Below are 20,654 nucleotides of genomic sequence, written 5' to 3'. Positions count from 1 at the left end.
CCCATGCATTCTGAAGATATGCTGAGCCAAAAAACGTACATAATAATAATAATAATAATAATAATAATAATAATAATAATAATAATAATAATAATAATAATAATAATAATTTAATCTTGTTGAGTCTAAATTTGTATTTTTTTTTGCTTTTGTTTGGTTCCAATGAGACATCAAAATCGGAGGTGCTTTGGATTCTTCAGTCAATTACAAAGAATCTGTCATACAACAGTTGTACTGATATTTGCAGCATCTTCTATCGGGTGTTGCACCGTGTTGGTCTAAAATTTCATTCACAATGGTCTTGAAAGGTCTTAAAAAGGTCCTAAATTTAACTTACTAAAACCTGCAAGAACCCTGTTTAACAAGTGTAATCCAAATAATTTAATAAATAATAATAATTTCATATATAATAAGTGTGCTGTAAAAGAATTCCTTTATGGATTGCTTTTTGTAGCATCTGAGGAGCAAAGCCAGGCAGACAATTAGGGAGGGCACAGGCACAGCTGAATGGAGTGGTGGTAAGTAAAAAAGAAGTAACAAGTTGTTTTTCAGGACTGCTTAAAGTTCATTGTGTTGAAAACATTAACATATCAAAGATGCTGCTTGTGTCCTGGCATTAGTATTTCCTCTACATAGGCTATTATTTCATAGGTGAAGCAGATGCTGAGAGAAGGGAAAGAGTGACAGTGCCCAGTCTGCAGTAGCCCAGGGTAAAACCACAGGCACAGAGACAAGAAGCAGGCCAGGATTTATTTGTTATTATTTGTTATTTATTAATATTTTCCATACTGTAATAAAACATTCATATTACGTGCTAAATTTTTGCCTAATTTTTCATGTGGTGAATAAGTTGACCCTTCACCAACACACAGGAAATGGATGTATTTGTGGCTGTATCTCCAACATACTTCACCCAAAGTGGATGAAAAAAATCAAGCACGCTGAGCCTGTCATTCTGAACAGATTGATATGCTAATAAGATAATACACATACATAGCGCCACCTACTGGCAGTATGAATTGTGTTCTGGCTGATTTTCCATGTTCCACAGCTCGTATTTGAACTCCTCCTCCTAGGGAAATACTCTGACAGCCCTGAGATTTTGTCACATGGTTCTGAAGACATGGCTGAGCAAAAGTTATCAAAAATGCAGCTCAATGTTACACCGTCTGGGCAAAATGCCACAACGTTGACCCTTCGCCACCATAGAGAAAGCTGCTGTGTTTCTTGATTTATTCATCCCACCTGCCTCTTACTCTATGATGACATCAGCCCCTGTGCACCTTTTCATCATATGTGGGTGTGGCCACATGGCTCAGCAGCGCCCCCTACAATGAGATCTGAGTCCCTGTTTGACCTACAGACATGAAAATCGGTACACATATGTATCGCCTCTAGACGAGAAAAAAAGTCTGTTGGAGGCATCCTCTAAAACGCACAGGCAGTCCGCCATTTTGAAAAAACTGCCCCATTCTGCATTTTACACTTCCCACACTTTTACGAACTCCTCCTAGGGGATTTGTCCAATCCAGCTGAAAATTGGCCTGGTTACTCTTAAGGCAATAGGGAGACCACAACAGCCTACTCCTAGCGAGATTGTGCCAAAGACCAGGTGGGACCTGGTACCTTTATGCATGCCCGCCTGCCAGTTTAATGGCCAAGACCAAGACAAGAACCCAGAGGGAAGTGATCCCCCCGCTCTGCCCGACAGCGGGCCCCCAGATGAGGATACAGGAGTACAGCAGGATCTGAGCACCTCTCTGGCTCAGCTAAACAGGAACCAGTCCAACAACAACCACCTTTACTCCCCTGTGCTCAGCCTGTCCGGGCTTCCACTGGCACGTCTGTGTGGAAAGAAATTACCCCTGACAAGAAACCGGGACAGTGAGCCTGAGTTTGTCTGATATTATTCACATGTTCTGTACATCCAGATCAAATTTTAAAGTGTTTTTTAATCAGTGTTTTCAGCTACATGCTTTACTGCTCCTTAATGCCTAATGATTCTCATCTCAACAAGTTTGAATAAAATGTCAGTTTGTATTTTAAGTGTTTTTTCTGTTTCTAGTTACATCAGTGTGTGCACCTGTGAAAACTCTTCATGTCGTTACTAAAATTTAAAAAAGTAATGTAGCAGTGTGTTATAAATGTTGCATGTATTACCTTGTTATTTTGTCAGTTTTAATAAAAATTCTTTTATTTTGAAGCTGTAGTCCCCCCCCCCCCCAACCTATTCTGTGTTTATTGTATTTTACAGATCTGATAAGCGCATTTACTGTTGTTGTAGCAGATTTTTATTTCCTGGTACAGGGGAGGAACTATTCAATGCAGTGAGAGGCAACACCTACAGAACAACAGAACAGCTGTACAACCGTCAGTCCACAGCGACAGCATGCCTTTCAAAAGGAAAAAGAAGGTAAGGCGTCTCTAACCATTACTGAATGATGCAAGAATGATAAAGCTGAACTGTGTTTTCATGAATGTAGACGAATACGTAACTTAGCTTGAGAAAAGCTTTATTTTACAAGTCAGTAATACAAAACAAGTCAAAAAACGGGGGATGATCCACAGACACGTGGTGGGAGATGTAACGCTGAGTTTCACTGGTCCTACATGTTGATCCTGATGAATATGAAAAAAACACAGTGACAGTTTCTTAATCTGAGTGAGGGGAAAAATCTACACTGTAGGTTAAGCCATGTTAGTGTGTGCGTACCTGTCTCACTGGACCAGTCTGTATGTGATGTACCTTCCAGCTGTCTCACTAGGTCTGATGATCTTTACTACCTGAAAAAAAAAAAAATCAGGAAAAAGAGCTGAACATTTGATTGATGTAAAATGACACTGACCAACCTCACACAAGGTACAATGTACAGGTGCTCTCATAGTGTTTGCATAGATGCAGATTTCACACGATACATGCAAACTTTAACTATAATAAATCTAGTTCATTACCTGCCCTCTTTTCAAGCCAAAGTAGCGTGCCACTGGGTCTCCAGCCTGAATCCTTGGCAACTGACTTTCTTTTAATTTGCTGAGGTAAAATGTTAAGGGAAACAAAATGTATATTTGCACAAATCATTCATTCATTACTTTGGGCATTAATAGTTGCCTTCAACAAGGTTATCTTCTCTTCACATGTTTGCTCTGTGCATATGGGGAGACACTTCTCAGACACATAGCGTGCACAGTAAATTACTGAAAACAGTAAATTAGGACAGGACAAGGATACTATCTTGCTAGAAGTTCAGTTACTTCCTCCTTTGTCATGACAATATGTTCCGGTACAAGCTGTAAAGTACAGAGAAAAATACATCAGAATGAGAAATGTAGGAAGTGTGGTCTGTGAGTGTGTTTAGAAAAAATTTCAAACAGTGGAAAATAAGCTGTTTACCTCATGCTCTGTGATGTTGATAAGCAGCTCTTGCTGTAGAAACTGTTCCAATATGTACTTGGGTGCCATGTCCACTAGAGACTGTAACATATTTCCATTAGAGTATTTACTGTAAAGGCACATCCATGCAGAAGAAAAACAAGGACTCTGGAGTTTACCTGTTTTGCTGATGGTGTCATGCCCATCTGAACAACAATAATCGCACGTGTTATGTTCTCCTCCTGCATCCTCTGGCAGTACATCTTAATTGTTTTGATCCCCACTTTGGGCTCCTCTGACAGGGAAACACAAAACGTGCTTTAGGTGTCAGCTACAGGTATTTTAACAAGGTGTTATCATTATTGTATTTCCATAAACAAATGCTGCGTGAGTGTCTTACCTGGAAAAAAGACAAACATCTGGTCGGTGGGGTCATCGTTGTGGGCCACCAGCACGGTGAGGTCTGTCCGTCTGGGACGCCCCTCGCTGGGTTTGTCTCCAAACTGACTCTTGAACTCCTCCAGTGTCTGGTCCAACTCGTCCTGTGTCACCAGGTACCCCCTGTCATGGCAGAGCTGTGGGTGTAGAAGTATAGCCAGAGTCAGTGTGTACAGCGATAACTACACCATCACATTTCAGAGTAGATAATTATTGACCCGGAAGTTCGTATCTGTCGCTGTTTGTTGGAGCTTTTCAATACTCTGCCAGCACACTACGCACATACAATCCATAGTTATGATCAAAGGGGTTATCAATAAATATCTGAGTGCCACCACACTCTAAACTGGACAAAGCTTTATCATTACAACTACTACCGAGTAGAATCGCTGGTCTAAGCTAAAGTGCTAAGCTAATGCGCTAAATAATGATTCATTTCTAACGCACTTGCATGATCGTTTTGCGGATCTTCCATAGCCTGTATGTTTCCTCTTCGTCATCCATTATGTCTCAATCGGCGCTTTTGCTGAAAGTTTCGCCTTAAAACCGTTAATTAGTGAACAGACCGCTTTTTCATTCTGCGGAAAATAACAACGCGACGCACGTTTTCTTCCTGTTGTCGTTCCGGCACATAATGATGACGTAGAACATAAGTGTGACGGAGACAGAGTACGAGCCAGAGCCACCCTACCAATGAATTTATTAAAAAATATAACCCAGAATTTAATGAACAATGTTTTTTTTTAACGCAAAAAATAATCTATACTACATCTTTTTGATAAATCTGTGTAGAGAGAAGTTGCATTTAAAAAAGAGCGATGTCATTTTTTAATATTTGAATACAACTCTTGATAAATAAAAAATAAATCTTTTTCTTTTTTCTTTTTATTTCATACCTTTGGATGGTTTATTTAATCTATTTATCAAACAATGAAATCCTCTTTGTAACTTAACATCTACACCCCTTCTTGCTTTATTTCTTTACTCTAAGTATTTAAGATAGGCCTATGCATTTCACTGTATGTTTTGTCACTGATATATTGTACTTTTTCTTTTTTCAATAAAGTTACGTAAAAAATAACAAGTATGGGCCTTGGCACAAAGCCCACATACCATTTATTCAGAGATTTCTACCAAAGTTGGCTCCAAACTGGCGACAAATAATCTAGAGGACCTTCAGGAAGTAGTTATAAATCATGTTATTTAACGGCCAAAATCATCCTTTTTCTGTATGTGGTCAAAAAAAGTACATTTCATTTGACTACTAAATTTTATTTGGCTACTAAAGTATCAATTATATTGTTTATCAAATCTGAATTAAGATCTATGTCCCTTTGTCCTTCTTACAGCAAGCCAATGCTTGTTTGATATATTAATAATAACATGTGCCTGGATCACAGGGCACCAAGTCACACACTAAAACCAGTCGAAATCCTAAAACTATAATTAAAATAATTTCTAAAACATGTTATATAAAACAAGGAAAGGAAAGGAACAACAACAACAACAACAATATTTTAAAAATAATATTATGATGATGCCAGGTTATTATAAGAACAAGTTCTTCAAAACCTACCAGGTAAAATAAAGGTTAAATAAAATAAAATCATAATAATAAAGCGTTTTCATCATTGCAGCTGATGATGACGTACTACTCTCCGCCCACCACGCGCAGTTTCATAACAAGGCTTGCTGGTCTGCAGCTGAAATGTGTGAAGTTTTTGTGTAACCGTGGTCTCTGTTTATATTTAAATGAGGCCGTTATATCTTATTTTGACTTTTGGGTCGGTGGCGAGCAGCGGAGTGCTACTGGCGATGGTACTGTACTTTGTTTTATCCGCGACGGTAACGTAAATCAGTTCGGTATTTAGCGTGTGTGTGTGAGTGCTCATGTGATTTGTCATCGGTGTGCTAGTGATGTCTTTAACATGCTAATACTAACAGCTGTAACACCGTCAGCACTGCGTTCTTTCGAACAGAGAGTGTTATATATTAATAAAAACCATGCTGAGCCTACATGTGAATTCAGTTAGTGGCCTTCTGCACACCGGATGTGAGGGCAAGGAGGCCATCACCCCCCCTCTGGCTGCTGGAATCAGCTGATAGGCTTATCAACACAGTTACACAAGAGTGACAAGCACTGTCATTGACAATGGTTATTCCAGCACGTTTTCTGTTGCAGCTGATGTCTTAGTATTAAAGGAGATGGTACATGTTTTAAAAGAAACGACGACTGTTAGACATATATGCCATAGTTATAGCCTCAGACTACAATATGTTGTTAACATAGAATAGAATAGAATAGAATAGAATAGAATAGAATAGAATATACTTTATTAATCCCTTTGGGAAGGTCCCTCAGGGAAATTTGGGTTGTACATGTACAAACATTGTCGTCATTTAGGGACCATATGGTGTGTTTTTGTGTGTTTGTACCTACAAGCTACAAAGTCTGAAATCCATGTCATTTGTGAGGAAAAGTTGTGAAACAGCATTAATCAGATTAACAGTTGCCCAATAACAGATTCTTGTGTAATGCTTTGCTCAGCACATCCAGTTCACCAAGTTCTGTAAACACAACACACAGCTTACTAAAATCTGCAAGTAGTTGGGGTTTTGGGGTATTACTGCTGCACAGTTTACTGTGTGTTTAGCTTGTTTTGTTGCTCTTTGTCCCTGCCCACTTAAGGCTCACTGTCCCATGACCCAGTTTTTTTTAGTTCTGAACTGTGGACTGCAGAACACGTGCATTTCTGATCTGGATTTAATCGTCAGCAGCAGAGAGTGACCTATTGGAGAATTGCAGCCTATCAGCTCTGTTAATGATCACCCAGTCTTCTTTACATGAGGACAGTGGGACATGTGCTGTCTCAGTGTAGGGATTGAGGTTCAGCAGTGAGGGTGTAGCTGGAGCCACTGAGGGGTGTAGAGATTTGATCTGAAGGGCAGTCATGCGCCTGATAGGGTGCACAGTGCTTTTCTCTGTCCTGCTGCAGGCTATGGTAAGAAACAATGGGATTAGGACTGAACCACTGGTTTGTGTTGTGGCAGTGGAACTTATTTTTTTATGGATGTTTTTGTGATGATTCGTTTATTTTAGGTGATGTAACGTTCAGTGTTTTAAATCATTTACACTTAGTTTCAAGGTGTCAGGAATGCTTAAAAAAGTCCTCACTGGTGCTACGTTGTATTTCTGTTTACTAAGACAAAAGTCTGAATGTTTGTACGTTCATACTAATACTGATATTTGCATTTTAGGAGCAATCTCAACTTATTTTATCCCTCTTTCTTTCCCAACAGTCATCCCCGCTAGAGGATTGGCAGACAGCCACATCTATTTACAACTTCTCAGCAACAGATATTGATGGAAACCTAGTTTCCCTGGATAAATACAGGTACATTTACCTATGAAATAATTTGGTTGAAGCTTCCCACAAACCTCAGGGATTATTATACTTTTATCTTATCTTATCTTACACTCACTAAAACCTGTGTACGGTGCGTGTCTCTGCAGGGGAAATGTTGTCATCATCACCAACGTTGCCTCTAAATGAGGTAAAACCCCAGTAAACTACTCTCAGTTTGCACAGATGCACGCCCAGTACGCTGAGAGAGGTTTACGTATCCTTGCCTTCCCTTCAAACCAGTTTGGGAATCAGGTAAATAACATGTGATGTTTTATAAAAACTTACAACATGAGCTCAGGGCTCAGTTTCTGTCATTTCTTTGTTTTATTTTGTAGGAGCCAGGCAATGAAACTCTGATCAAACAGTTTGCCCAGTCCTACAACGCTCAGTTTGACATGTTCAGTAAGATCGAGGTGAACGGGGACAACGCTCATCCTCTGTGGAAGTGGCTGAAGGAGCAGCCCAATGGGGGAGGCTTCCTCGGAAAGTAAGTGGGCACAAATGGATGACTCCAGTCTGGGGATAAAGAGACTGAATAACATCTGATTACACAACATGGTGTGACACAAAAACCTGTAACGGGTTGTAATGCAAAGATATTGGGGAATTCTAACATATTTTTTGTTCTGACTCCTGCAGTAGTATCAAGTGGAATTTCACTAAGGTAAATATTTTGACTATGTATGTACGCTAGTAGATATCCTTATTATCAATAAAACCTGTATAACAGCCCAATTCTGTGAACATTAAAAAAATGTAAGGCATGTAAATACTGTTTAAGGTCCTATATTTTCTGTCTCTCTAGTTTTTGATCAATAAAGAGGGGCAGGTGATGAAGAGATATGGACCCCTGGATGATCCAAGCGTAAGTACAAAGCCTGTGTGGAGTAGAAGTGTAACAGACCCTTGGTCCTTATGTTTGTCTTTCCCATGTGGTTATGTGAATTCCAAGCAATCAAAACTAAGAGAGCATGTTAATTTAAAATAACATATGTAAAGCACCATTAAAGGTAGGGTAGGAGATTTTGAAAACTCAGTGAGAGTCAGCCAGATTTTCAAAGTAAACACACGCCCCGTTCTCTCAGAGTTCACCCCAAAGCCACGCCTCCCAACCAGTCTGTGACTTCGGCCATCATGCACGTACCTCTCTGCAGAGCAGGAAGAGAGTGACAACTATACGCGCAGGTGCGCCTCGTGGGATTGGCTGATGTTTTTAGTGTTTAATAACTTCCACAGATGATTCATATTTTTCGTTTTAAAGCGAAACTGCCGAACTAATCAGTTGCTATCGGATTGTAAAGAGAAGTTACACTACTTTAACAAAAAGTGCATCAGAATGAAATCTCCTACCCTACCTTTAATCTGCAGCTGATCATACAATACAGTGCATCATTTGCTGGATATGTTCTTGTTATATCTTGTTTATCTATTTGGACTGACTTGTAATAAAGGCATCTTCTACTGTTTTTTATCTTTCCAGGTGATAGAGAAGGATCTCCCCAAATACCTTTAAGCCTCTGATATGACGCCTCGCTTACTGCTTCTACTCTGTCCATTTTGTCCTTCGGCTCCATCCTCTGTCTCTCCAGGCACCAGTGGATGCAGCTCTGGGTCCAGCCCAGACCAGTGATGGTCTGTTCACAATTCCGCTCTGCGGACAGAGCAGGCCTGATGAAATAGGCGTGCAAACCTGCTGGGAGGATTACCATGTAGCTTGTTCATCTGGTTCTCTGGAGTAAAGGAGGAAGGACCCCTAAAACTCATTCAGCAGCTTAACATGTAGCATACTTTTAATAATAAAATCCTGTAAGATGTTAACAACACGTTTTTCTGTGATTTTTATTGTCTGTTAAAGAATTTCCTCTGGGATTAATAAAGGTTTATTTTAAAACAAGTATATAGATGGACTTTACTTAGACTTGTTTATTTTGACTAATGAAGTGGATAAAAGGGATGTGAATATGAAAAAAATGCAAGCAACACTTGCACACTACACAGCTATATGAAGTTGTATTTTATATTTATTATTCTAATAAAATTGAGACATAAATAAAGTAAGGCAGAGACTGACTCAGCAGCAGAATTAAGTGCCATGAAAATGTAAATACTCAGTCTCCATCAATTCAAGCTGACCTCTACATGTGAGTCAGCTCCTGGCTGCAGTTCCCCTTGGATCCTGCAGAGGGAGCCACAGTGCCCATTAGCACAAAACCAGGCAGCAGCTGCACGGTAGCAGCAGCAAGTGCAGTCAACCTGGGAGGAGGAGGAGCGGAGAGGAGAGCGGACTCTGTGCCGAGGAAACACCGCACAGATGAAGGGACCGTCACGGATAATTGTCACATATTCCTCCGTTTGACTGTTGTTACATATCAAACGACACCCTCCGTCCTCCCACCGGGATCTCGCCGTCGCCGTGTGTGTTTCATTCGGAGGGCTCGCCTGTTTTTCCTCCGGGAGGCTGAATGGAAGCAGCAGCCGAGGGAGCGGTTGGGCTGTCGGAGGCCAGGGAAGGAAGCCCGCTGTCCGGGGCCGCAGCATCCGATGATGGGGACACGGTCGTGGGAGTCAGCTACGGGATGGACGCCGCAGACATGGGTACTCTGTCACTCATCCATTTCTCCATTCCCACCTTTCACGTCCATTTACTGTCACTGCATCCATCTTTCCCCGCGGTTCAGCTTTCTGTCACGGCCAGAAAGTCCCGACTCATCTCTGCTAGCAAGGAATTTGTTAGCTAGGCTATTAGCTAGCTAAGCTGAAGGGGTGAGTGGAGCAGGTGGAGTCAGGCACATAATACATCCTGTCCCTTTATTATTGTTTAATGTACTAACAAAAAGAAACACAACAAATCGCATAAAAGGGTGTGAAATATCATTATAACAGATAGTGTAGCTGTTAACATTCCTAATTAACTAAATAACATGATGTCACACATTAGAGCCTGTGTTAAACTGGGCAGGCTGCTACATGTGCACATATTGTTTTATGCTATATGTGTGTGTGTGTGTGTGTGTGTGTGTGTGCCAGCAGTTAATAAGCAATTACTAAAATTACAATATAGTTAACATTTTCTGATGAATATTCTTAATAATATGTGTTTATTCCAACAAAATATCAATGTCAGTCTCCAATCTTTCTGTTTACTATAAATATATTGTCTTGAAACAACTGCTGTGTATGTACAGCGGTGGTACTCTCATGCTGGCATCCAGTGGAAGTCAAACCAGCTGATCACCACATCACACCAAACTGGATGATTCTGTTGTTAGGTTCCCAAATTGGTCTTAAAAGTGAAGACTTGTGTGGTGTTGTTGACAGCAGCAAGGTTTAAAATGTTCACAGAAAGAGTTTGTAGTGTGAGATATTAGGGCCTCTTTATTTTTATTGAATGCTGTCACATTTCATGATAGTAACTGCATGTATGTGGTCGGTTATGTTCTTAACCTGCCTGTTTAGCACAGAGGTGTGTGCCGCCATCCAGGTAACATTGTGCAATCTAAAGCATAGTAACGTCTGTGCATGTGTGTGTAAGTAAAACATATGGGTGCCTGTAGCTGTGTGTTCAGCAGCTTTTGGTCATGCTGCATTCACTGACCTTGTTCGGTTACTGTACATCACAGTTTCATTGTCCCTGTTGAGAAAATGCTGACTTTGACAAGAGCTGTGTACATCCACACAGAACAGGCTCGTGAATCAAAGGGGCTGTTTCCCTGGTGAGGGTGACTAGTGCAGCTTAAATGTATCAGAGGGAGAAAATGGAAGCCAGGTGCCTCCTGGCTGCGGATGCCTTTTTTGAGCGTGTATCTCTTTCACCTCGGGTAATTTCACAAGTGTGTGCCTGCTCAGTCAGTGCCCCCTTTCACATGCAACAGAGAACACAGACCTTGTGCAGATGAATTGTGTTAGATTGTGTATTCAACCATCAGGAAGCAGCAAAATACAGGCAACACAGGTTTGATGTGGTTTGAAGGGTGATTATTGTTGGACGGGGGAAATGACAGAAAGATCATTTGCTGTTTTGTTATATACAGCCATCTGTAAAACTGTTACCTCATTGGACCTCAGCATCTCTGATGCTTCAAGGTTATGTTGGTTTTGAATGTTGGTAAAGGGAAGAAACATTTCAGTGATGTCCATCCTTTAGACTGCCATGATTTAAAGATGCCACAACACTGTTTGATTCAGTGTGTGTTTTAGATCACAGTTCAAATCTAAGCATAAAAAGCTGTTGTAGCATATTTACATAATGTTAATTCATACAGCTGAATTCATTGTTAATTAGTTCTCTGTACAGTTTAAAGTTTGAGCCACGCTGTTTCCCACAATAAAGGGAAATTTGCATTTAAAGTATAGCCCATTCTTTGTATCACGGATCATTTTGAATTCTGTATTGTGTCTGCATTTGTAGGTTAAGTGTGTTTATCTGATAAACCCTGCAGCAGGGAGGGGTAGGCGTGAATCACACTGTGACTCCCATGCAACATCTGCTAGTGAAGGGTTTTAAAGGGAAAGTCCATTAAAGGCAATCCAACTCAATACTGTCAAAAATTCTGATGGTAGCAGACTAGAAATGTAACGCTGTCAGATATTCCCTTTACTGCATCACCTCCAATAATGACAAGTGCCCCTAAATAGGGAGAGATGGAGGTATGTGCGGCAAAGGCAGAGCTTGTTTCTCATTTCCTCTCCTGCACGATGGTAAATGCTCATGTAGTACGTCCAAGAGCTCAGCGTGAGCATTTAGTTAACGTCACATCCTGCGTATGTGTAATTGCAGGTTCTACTGTGCAGCTCAGCTGTGTGAATACAACATTGTGTGGGTGTCGCAGCTGGCTGTTAAATAGACGTCTGAGCATTTAGTCCCATTCAAAGCTTCTGATCCTGAGGCAGTCGTAATTTGTCCCCATAGTCTTGTGTCGGCATGACAGCGTAAATCTCACATATCTTCTCCACACACTCTAACTCAACTCCTCTCACCTTCAGCCTTTCCTTTCCTTTTGTTTCCTCTCTTCTCTCCTTTTATCTTTCCTTTTCGCTCATCTGTGAGTGGTTCCCTCAGCTTAGCCACTTACTTGTCACTTCCCATTGGTCCTCTCCCCCTCTCTGTTTTATCTCTTCTCTGCTTTAGGCATGGCCTGTTGGATTTGCTGACGGAAGCACAAAGGGTGCGTTGCCTCCTGTGGAATTCACCATCCATCTGCTTCCCCTTTATTCCTTCAGTTAGGTCTCCCTCTGCTTGCCTGTCTTCTTCTCTGTGTGTGACAGGATCAGTTTGTATCCAAGATGACTGTCCAAGCAGCATGTACAGTTTAGGGCTTTTGACCCACCGCCAGATTATTTGATGTCATATTTTTTAACGCAGATGATGACGCACTTGTCTTACTTCTTGCCCGAAAGTGGGGGGGTGTATGCTACAGTGAAGGAGGGGAAGACAGAAACTGAAGGACACACATATAAATGATCTAGGTTTAGTTTCTAATGAGGTGACGTAGCATTTGTAAAAGGATGAATCTCTGGCTTAATGTCACATTTAGATGGCTGCAGTGTCATACTGCCCTGGCTTCTCTCAGAGGAGGAGATACAAGGCCTGCTGTTTTCAATTAACAGAGTTACTGTGCCCACTATGCAGGCTATTATTATTTCATAAGCAGCACCTGAAGCATAAGCACAGCCAGACAGCAGCACAAAGCTGTCAAACATATCCAAACCACCCACACAGAATTAGTAGTGATTATTTTCAAGCAAGTAAGCAGTCAAGTGCTGCCTGTTCGGGGCATCAGTCTTGTGTGTTGAAGTGAGAAATATAACTTATATAAGTTTCTTCTTCGGAATTGCACTAGACATGTCGCGGTGGTGTCCTGTTTATGTTATAATTAAGGCACAAATTGTAATAATCTACTACTACTTTCAAGATTGATCTTTGTTGACTAAATAAAATATTTTGAGATTTTAAAGGGCTGGCCATTGGAAGTCTATTTAAGAAAATACAAATGAATCAGTAATCCTGTCTTGTCTTGTCTAGTCTTGCAGGAATTTTGGAATAAATGGTTGATATCTCAACTTATTTGCAGTCTGTTTAAAGTGAATCACATGCACTGCCTCACAAAGAAGAAGGGAGAAGTGCTGCAGGGTTTATGTAAGTTTAATGGGGTTTGAGCAGTGAGAAAATATATTCATTCATTAAACAGTGTGAGCCTACTTGGCAAATGAAGTCTGACCCTAGTTTAAGCAATACTCTGCTCTCCCAGCTCATGTGATGGTGAATTTGCTCTAGGCCCAGAGAGCAGAGACGACTTTAATAACTAATGCTGCATTTTCCAGCATCTATCAGTCACTGTGTTTGCTGCTGAAGCACAGATTTCATCTTTTCTGTGGATTTACTGTCCTGTCTGCCTGGATTGGGGGGGCTTCACTGATTTTCAGAGGCATTGTGTACAATGTGTTGACATACATTTTAATTAGGCATACTGATGTGGAAATGTGGTGCATAGCTTATAGATAATAATTGCTACTTCTCATAATGCTGGTTTTTAATAACACAATGTGACTCTTAGCTTCATTATTTTTCTGCAATAAGTTGCAGTAACGTTCTCAATGGCATTTAATGCAGCCACAGTTTTCTTTAATGACTTTATATTTATTTTGTGAGTGGACGCCTTCACTCCGGTCCAGGTTCTGCACAGATGTCTTTCTGTGTCTTGTTTTGTCATTTTATGTGCAGTTTACAGCAACACCAGCAGCGGTGGGCTGTGGTATATGCTACTGCATTGTGTGCTTCAAAAGGCCAAGGCTGCTGCCTGTCTGTTTGTCAGTATGTCTGTGACCATTCAGTTTTGACCTCAAGCAGCTATAGACAGGATTGTACACAGTTTCACACTGACTGTAAGAGACAGTCAGCTTTCTGAGTGGTAAATGATGAGAGTACACCTTGCTGAGAAACCAACTCTTTACCTCTGAATCTACATATTCATTGTGATGACAGAGGTGCTCTGTACGTTTATGTCTCAGGGGTTGTGAGAAATGCAATGTAACAAATGTAACAACAGAGCATTTAGGAAAAAACTCTCAGATAAGGCCTGGGGGGTTGATTAAGTAATAGAGGAGTTGTTAAGGGCAAAAATGTTGATGAAGATTCTCAGTCATCCAGGTAATATTCATTCAAAAGGTTGAAGTGAGGCAGTTGGACTTGTAGAGTTTTCTTGAAGACGTTTCTCTGCTCCTCCAAGCAGCTTCACCGGTTCCAGCTGTTTGGTGAGGAAACATGGTTTATATGTGGTGGAGCACCTCAGTGGGTGGGTCTGTGTGAAACAATAGATCTCCATACTTACCTGTGATGGTCTGACTGACTGTGTCAGGTGTGTCTAACAACTGGCTAATGACTATGAGACTGCAGGGGGACTCATCAGAGCCATAAAAAGAAGACCCACCAACAACAAAAAAGGCCAACAACCGGCTGAGGAAGAACATTGTCATCCCATAAGTTTGGAGTATCAGAGAAACTCTGCAGAATCTTGAACAACCACAACATCCTGGTCCACTTTAAACCCGCGACAAGACAGAAACTGGTTCATTGTAGGACAAAACTCCCAGGGACATACACAGATCAATAGGACCAAAGATGTCGGTGTGACACTGATTACTGCAGCAGTGACCAGCACTGTTGTGCAACTGTTCCTTCTGTAGATTGAGAAGATTACCTTCTACTGAGTCACCACCACAAGCAAAGATGCTGTTGTCAGCAATAACACAATAACATCTTGCCTCCTCTCCTCTCTTCTCATCCCTGCAGTCCATAAAAGGTCTTCCTCTCTGCTGACAGCTTCCACTGTATTTTAAGGATCACTAAGCTCGGTTCTGTGATGAAAAACATACTGAAATTGCATAAGGGTATGAGCACACTGTGTGTGTGTGTGTCATTTTGCCAGGAGAACCGAGCTGTTTTTAGATTGCCCAGAGAACAGGGTACTGAAACTCAGTCATGTCTGTTTCTCCAAGAGCATCAAGACCTCCCTGCAGGAGCAGTGAACATAATTAAAAACCTTTCCACTAGCAAGTGTAAAACATGATTGATACACACAAAAATATTAATTACTACAGCTTTTCTTTGTATTGACTCACTACCGGCAGGCATCACATTGCCACGAACTTACATGTTGACATCTGCATAGCCGACTGTCATGATAGGTTATTTTATTCACCTTTGTGCATGTGTCGCTGCAATGTGTGTAAAAACTGGCTTTGACTATGAACAGGCTCGGCCGCCCAGCTGCCTTCCACTTTAATAATGGCAGCGTTCTCTTTCTCGCTGCTGCCCCTTGAATTTCCATTTCAAAGTCTGATGTGCTTTCAGCCCTCTCCAAGGAAAAATTACACTTTCATACCCACCTGTTCCATTACCCCAATTCACAGTGTGAAATTAATATGTAACTGTTGCAGGTTCTTCTGCACTCAATGAGATTTTGACAAGTGTCATTAGCTGCTACCAGTGACAGACAAGCCACTTGTCATTGTCAATTTGCTTCTACATGTACTTAATTTATGGACAACAATGGTGGGTGGTAATGCAGACTATTGGCAGGTGTGACATTTTACTTGTGTATTATATCTGTACAATTCTTACAAAAAGTCTTCAAAATGTGTCTCCACGGTGTAGAGGCCGAAGAGAGACCTGATCCTGCAACCCAGAAAAACAGACAGACGGTCTCTTGACTTCCACCTGTCCTTGCATTAGTGCCATCTTATCCTGATAATCCAGATAGTTAGTCTTGTAGCCTGGAGAGAATGGGATTGGGATTAGGGGTAGTAAACTAATAGTTACTGGGATATGGCTGGCTGCTGTCTGTTTTTGTGACGTGTACAAAAACATAAAGAGGGTTTGAGAAAGGAAAGAAGAGCAGAGTCTGAAGTTTTGTGTGGTGTATTTTGTTTTCTTTAGAAATTAATTAGAGGGGTTTTTTTTCAATGCCAATTTTTTATTTTTTGTTTTTGCTTACACTGTTTGTCTCTTGACAATGGCTGCTGCAAACACTGGCCAGGAACTTGTCAATATAAGCTCAAGACTGAAGATGCTCTCATCCTAATGTGTTTGATAAGAACAAAGCCATTTTGGGGTCTGGTACAGTTTGTACACAAGATATTTTGGCAGTAGAATGGGATTTTATCAGAAATTAATATTATTGTGAACTCTCATTGTTCTCAAGTAGTTTTGCATAACATGTATGTGCATCTGCATATCAGTACAAAGAAGGCAAAGGCACCACAGTGTGTGTCCCGGCACTGATTTGATTTCTTTAATTTTGAAGAGCAAGAACATAAATATATGTACGGTATGTGAAATGTTACATTTTTCATCATTCACTGCTGTTCTCATGCGGTAGCTTTGTCCCAGTGAGCCCATAAATGTTAGTGAAAGTATTTTAGTCATGACCACACTGGTGGGACTCAAGGCTCAGTATGTAATGGATTCAATTTAGAACTAGTAACAACAACGAAAGTAAACAAAGTATGTATTTTTGTGGTGAAGCTGTTAGTTAATGGAGAATTCGCATTTCAGTGGTATTAATGAGACCTGCAGTATTTCTCATTAAGCTTTCCCCTTTAAGGTACATAAAGGTTCTATACATAGATGTATACTTGTCTTTGTGCAGACTCATGTGCCTATGCATCGTCTACCCCCAAAGCTAAGTCTGTTATTTTAGCCCGCTATGGCCAGGAAGCTTTTAATGAAGTCTGCTCCCTTGCCTGGTAATATTGATCATAATGGATGACTTGGCATAGTGAAAAGCTGTCTTCTCCAGCCGCCCACTTCATCCACGTATTCACTGTATTACACAAAGAGTATTATGTGCTCTGACATCAGAGGACAGAGCAGCTTTCCCCTCTGTGTGCACCATGTTGTTTCACAAATCAGAGCAGGACTGGGGGTATTAGAGAAAGGGTTGTAGATGTGTTATTATACCAGTTAACATTGTAATATTGTACTGAGAGCTGGGTTCAACTCAATTTTAATGCTGAAGTCTGTTTTTAGCCAGGATACAGATTTTGTGCGTTCCTCTGTATGTGTGTGTGTTTACACACAGGAGCAATAAGGATAAGCTGTGAGGATATTTTGCTGTAACTTGCGAGGAACATTTAAAGCTTTGAAAAGCTTTGCATTAGGAAGTTGATGACTCCTTAATTATAAGCACCGACATCCATGAAGCTGATTGAGGAGGAATGGCCAATTGAGAGGAATTATTAACATATAACACACTCGACACAAATACAAACAGTATGTTCACACGAGTGAGTATGTTCACGCGTGTATTGTGTACATAGTATCATCCTTACTGTTGGATTACTCTGGTAAAAACCAGGGCACTGTAACATGTTGTCATTGTTTTTGATTAGTGTTTACCATGTGTAGTGGGGTACCTTTACCTTTGAATCACGGGCCATATTGTGGAGAGAAATTGAAAATCTGGTTTTATAACCATTGTTAGAATCACATTTTAAGCAGGCTTACATTGTTAATTCAGAACTATGCTAGAAAGAGATTATTAGCTTAGCTACAGTGAGTTAAGCTACTCAGTTCTTGCTTCATTATTATGCTTTATAGGCTAATGAAGGATAGACACAGCTGGGGGTCATTTTTCAAATGGTTGACTGTACCTTTAATGTAAAATTTACTGTTTATTTACAGTTGTTGACAGAGACCTGTGAATATGATTAGTTGATTAAAAAGTAGTGCCCATGAGTTATCAGGTGCCCGGAGATCATTATACTGTATTTGTGAGCTAAGTAAACACCCCAACATGAACATGAACAAAGATATAAGCCTCATAGCTAGAGGTGCATCCGAATATATTCAGCTGGGTCTTCTTACACTGATTCACATTGGCCTGAGGATAGTGACAGAGGTTGAAGACCAACCACATGGGCTGGCTGACTGGTGCAGTCATGGAAAAGTACACAGCCTGCTAGCTACTGAGATCAGGGGCTCAAAGGTGGAATGGCCTGATGACACTGATTTAGGATCGGCTTTCCTTCTCACAGTCAAAGCATCAGCCATCACTGTTGCACACTGAGGTTGACTATAAATTATAAACATATTCGGAAATTAGGAGATCCTCCAGGCAGCTATGTCTCTCTAAACTCCTGCAGCATCCTGGACATAAGTGAACAAATGATTAATATAACACTCTTATACAGAGATAGTATTACAAACCCACAGCTTTGTTCAAAACTGTTGCGAGAGCAGTCTGTATTTTACTCCATTGTTCTGTTGATTTTTCTGCTCTTTTAAAATTGACTGATTGATGAATATTTTGTGGGTCAGGTCGGGCATGCTTTGACACAATAATCAAATGTTGGTTTGTTGTGGCATGAAAAATTAACATCTAGTCGATAGCTGGAGCACCATCAGTTAGACTCTGCCAAGATAAACCATCATTTCAGAGGCTGCTTCTTACTTAGCTCATCCTCAGGGAGGCCCAGCATTGATCCCATCTGAGTCAGAGTGCTGTTTGTAAATCACATCAGTGCTGTCTAGAGTATGTGGTGTGATTCATGTGAATGATTAAGGCACACACCTGCATCATTTTTTTTTATATTGCTTATTCACTTAGTTGTTGAGGTGCACACTTGTATCAGGTCAGGTGCACTATAAATGTTTTGATTATTTATTGTTAATTTCATACAGAGAGCTGTAAAGAAAAACTGAAAGCAGTACAGTATTTGTTGTAACAACCAAATGGTGTCTGGCAAGATCTGACTTGTCCACAGGTATATATATATATACATATATATGTATATATATATGTAAATTGTACCATAGATGATGCTGTATAGCTGTGCTAATGCCCTATTTCACAGCCACATGATAGGACATGTGGAAGGCAGCATCTGTCTGTTGATTCCAGACACACGTGCAGTAGTCACAGAAATGCTGGTTGACCTCGATTTGGGGCACGGCGGTAACAAGAGGGAGGAAAAGTGTGCATGTGAGGGAATATAAACACGAAGCAAGATGAGATGAGGCTTGTCTTCATATATTTAGTGTATCCTTCCAAAGCTTACTAGCTTAGTGTTCAGGTGTCGTGTTAATGTGGAAGGTTTAATCAATACGTTTGAAAAAGGTCACCATAAATCATTGGGGCTGAGATCAAGAAAAGCAGGGTATTCTTCAATGTGTTGGATCCCTGGAATCCTTTTGAAGCTTCTTAGGATTCATACACAGTGTAAAACCAGTCTGGACAAGAATCAGGTGTACCTGTGTTTGCATGTTCTGTGTCTTTTTGTATCACTGGTTTATCCTACACTAAGGAGTTTGTAGCATGAAGCACATTTTAGAGCCTTAAAGTGGAACAGTCAATTCATTGTTTACTACTTTATTGATGGCTTATCCCCATTTTGATTCCTCAGTGATCTAGCATGTTTTAAAGGTAGGGTAGGAGATTTCCTTCTGATGCACTTTATGTTAAATTAGTGTAACTTCTCTTTACAATCCGATAGCGACCGATTAGTTCGGCAGTTTCGCTTTAAAGCGAAGAATATTAATTATCTGTGAAAGCTTTAAAACGCTAAAAACATCAGCCAATCCTGCAAGGCGCCCCTGCGTGTATAGTTGGCTGGTTGTCACTCTCTTCCTACTCTGCGTGCACCACATGCATGATGGCCGAAGTCACAGACTGGTTGGGAGGTGTGGCTTCGGGGTGAGCTCCGAGAGAAATTGGCGTGTGTTTACTTTCAAAATCTGGCTGACTCTCACTGGGTTTTCAAAATCTCCTACCCTACCTTTAAGACTTATAATCAGTTTAATACCTGCTGTCTAGTGTGTATGTAATTGTGGATGTTTTTTTATCAGCAAATGAACAGATGTAGGTTGAATGTATGACCATACTCATGTATAAAACTGTGTTGTGTGAAAATTATATAAATAAGTCTGTCTCAGTCCTCACTGCTTGGCTATTACTTTTGGTAATAGACCACTCTCTTAAGGGTTGTCGGAACAAGCCATAGAGCAGCACATTGCAGCCCAGCTAGGCAACAGCCTCAGCTACAGACAGTTTATTTGGAAGGGTATATTTGTTGTTCCATCTCCTAAAGACCTCTACACCGCTTGCTGGAGTGTGGTGGTGGAGGACCCATTTGTCCTCTTGTCCTCATTCTGCAACCTCTTAACACTGGAACTCATAAAAGGTAAATGGTAGGATGATAACATAGATGTGATCATGTATGACCCATGTAGAAAGGGTTTTGAAGATGGTTTTCACAGGAACATCATCATGGGTTGAGTTGTTTTGACACTGTGATGAGCAGTTTCTGTCTCATCACATCCCCCAACACATCTTCTTTTTGTGGTGCTCTTTGATTGACTCTAACATGCTCTCATTAGCCTAATGCTTCTCAGTTTCTTTAATTATATCAGTCACAAATGACACAAATAGCAACAGGGCATC

At 40.7% G+C, this 20,654-nt stretch overlaps 3 protein-coding genes across 9 annotated transcripts in view; 2 read left to right on the top strand and 1 right to left on the bottom strand.

The window, feature by feature from the left end:
- Positions 1–2,496: 2,496 nt before the first annotated feature.
- On the bottom strand, positions 2,497–4,456 carry polr2eb (RNA polymerase II, I and III subunit E, b). Its single transcript, XM_028404821.1, has 8 exons — positions 4,256–4,456; positions 3,771–3,945; positions 3,550–3,665; positions 3,392–3,472; positions 3,230–3,288; positions 2,953–3,031; positions 2,714–2,784; positions 2,497–2,619 (listed from the first exon to the last, which is right to left on the bottom strand). Exons 1-7 carry the CDS (start codon positions 4,310–4,312, stop codon positions 2,719–2,721), a joined length of 633 nt encoding a protein of 210 aa, XP_028260622.1. The 5' UTR covers positions 4,313–4,456; the 3' UTR covers positions 2,497–2,619; positions 2,714–2,718.
- A 1,020-nt stretch (positions 4,457–5,476) lies between these two features.
- Positions 5,477–9,038, top strand: LOC114434998 (phospholipid hydroperoxide glutathione peroxidase). Of its 3 annotated transcripts, none has more exons than XM_075353400.1 (7): positions 5,477–5,626; positions 7,109–7,203; positions 7,323–7,467; positions 7,551–7,702; positions 7,855–7,879; positions 8,021–8,080; positions 8,696–9,038. In XM_075353400.1, exons 1-7 carry the CDS (start codon positions 5,561–5,563, stop codon positions 8,726–8,728), a joined length of 576 nt encoding a protein of 191 aa, XP_075209515.1. In that variant the 5' UTR covers positions 5,477–5,560; the 3' UTR covers positions 8,729–9,038. The 3 variants fall into 3 exon arrangements, with proteins under 3 accessions (XP_075209515.1, XP_075209514.1, XP_075209516.1); XM_075353399.1 differs by having other exon boundaries at positions 5,500–5,653; XM_075353401.1 differs by lacking the exon at positions 5,477–5,626 and adding an exon at positions 6,631–6,810.
- Positions 9,039–9,473: 435 nt separating this feature from the next.
- pip5k1ca (phosphatidylinositol-4-phosphate 5-kinase, type I, gamma a) overlaps positions 9,474–20,654 on the top strand; it is a 33,642-nt gene continuing 22,461 nt past the window's right edge. For all 5 annotated transcript variants that reach the window (XM_028403770.1, XM_028403768.1, XM_028403767.1 and 2 more), the window contains exon 1: positions 9,474–9,810. In XM_028403770.1, coding sequence (XP_028259571.1) covers positions 9,678–9,810 — 133 coding nt within the window. In that variant the 5' untranslated portion in view covers positions 9,474–9,677. The remainder of the gene's footprint in view (positions 9,811–20,654) is intronic.

Source organism: Parambassis ranga, chromosome 4 (assembly GCF_900634625.1).
Source record: "Parambassis ranga chromosome 4, fParRan2.1, whole genome shotgun sequence".
Taxonomy (NCBI): Eukaryota; Metazoa; Chordata; class Actinopteri; family Ambassidae; genus Parambassis; species Parambassis ranga.
Note: the sequence above shows the minus strand (reverse complement) of the source record. Positions and strands in the feature narration are given on the sequence as shown.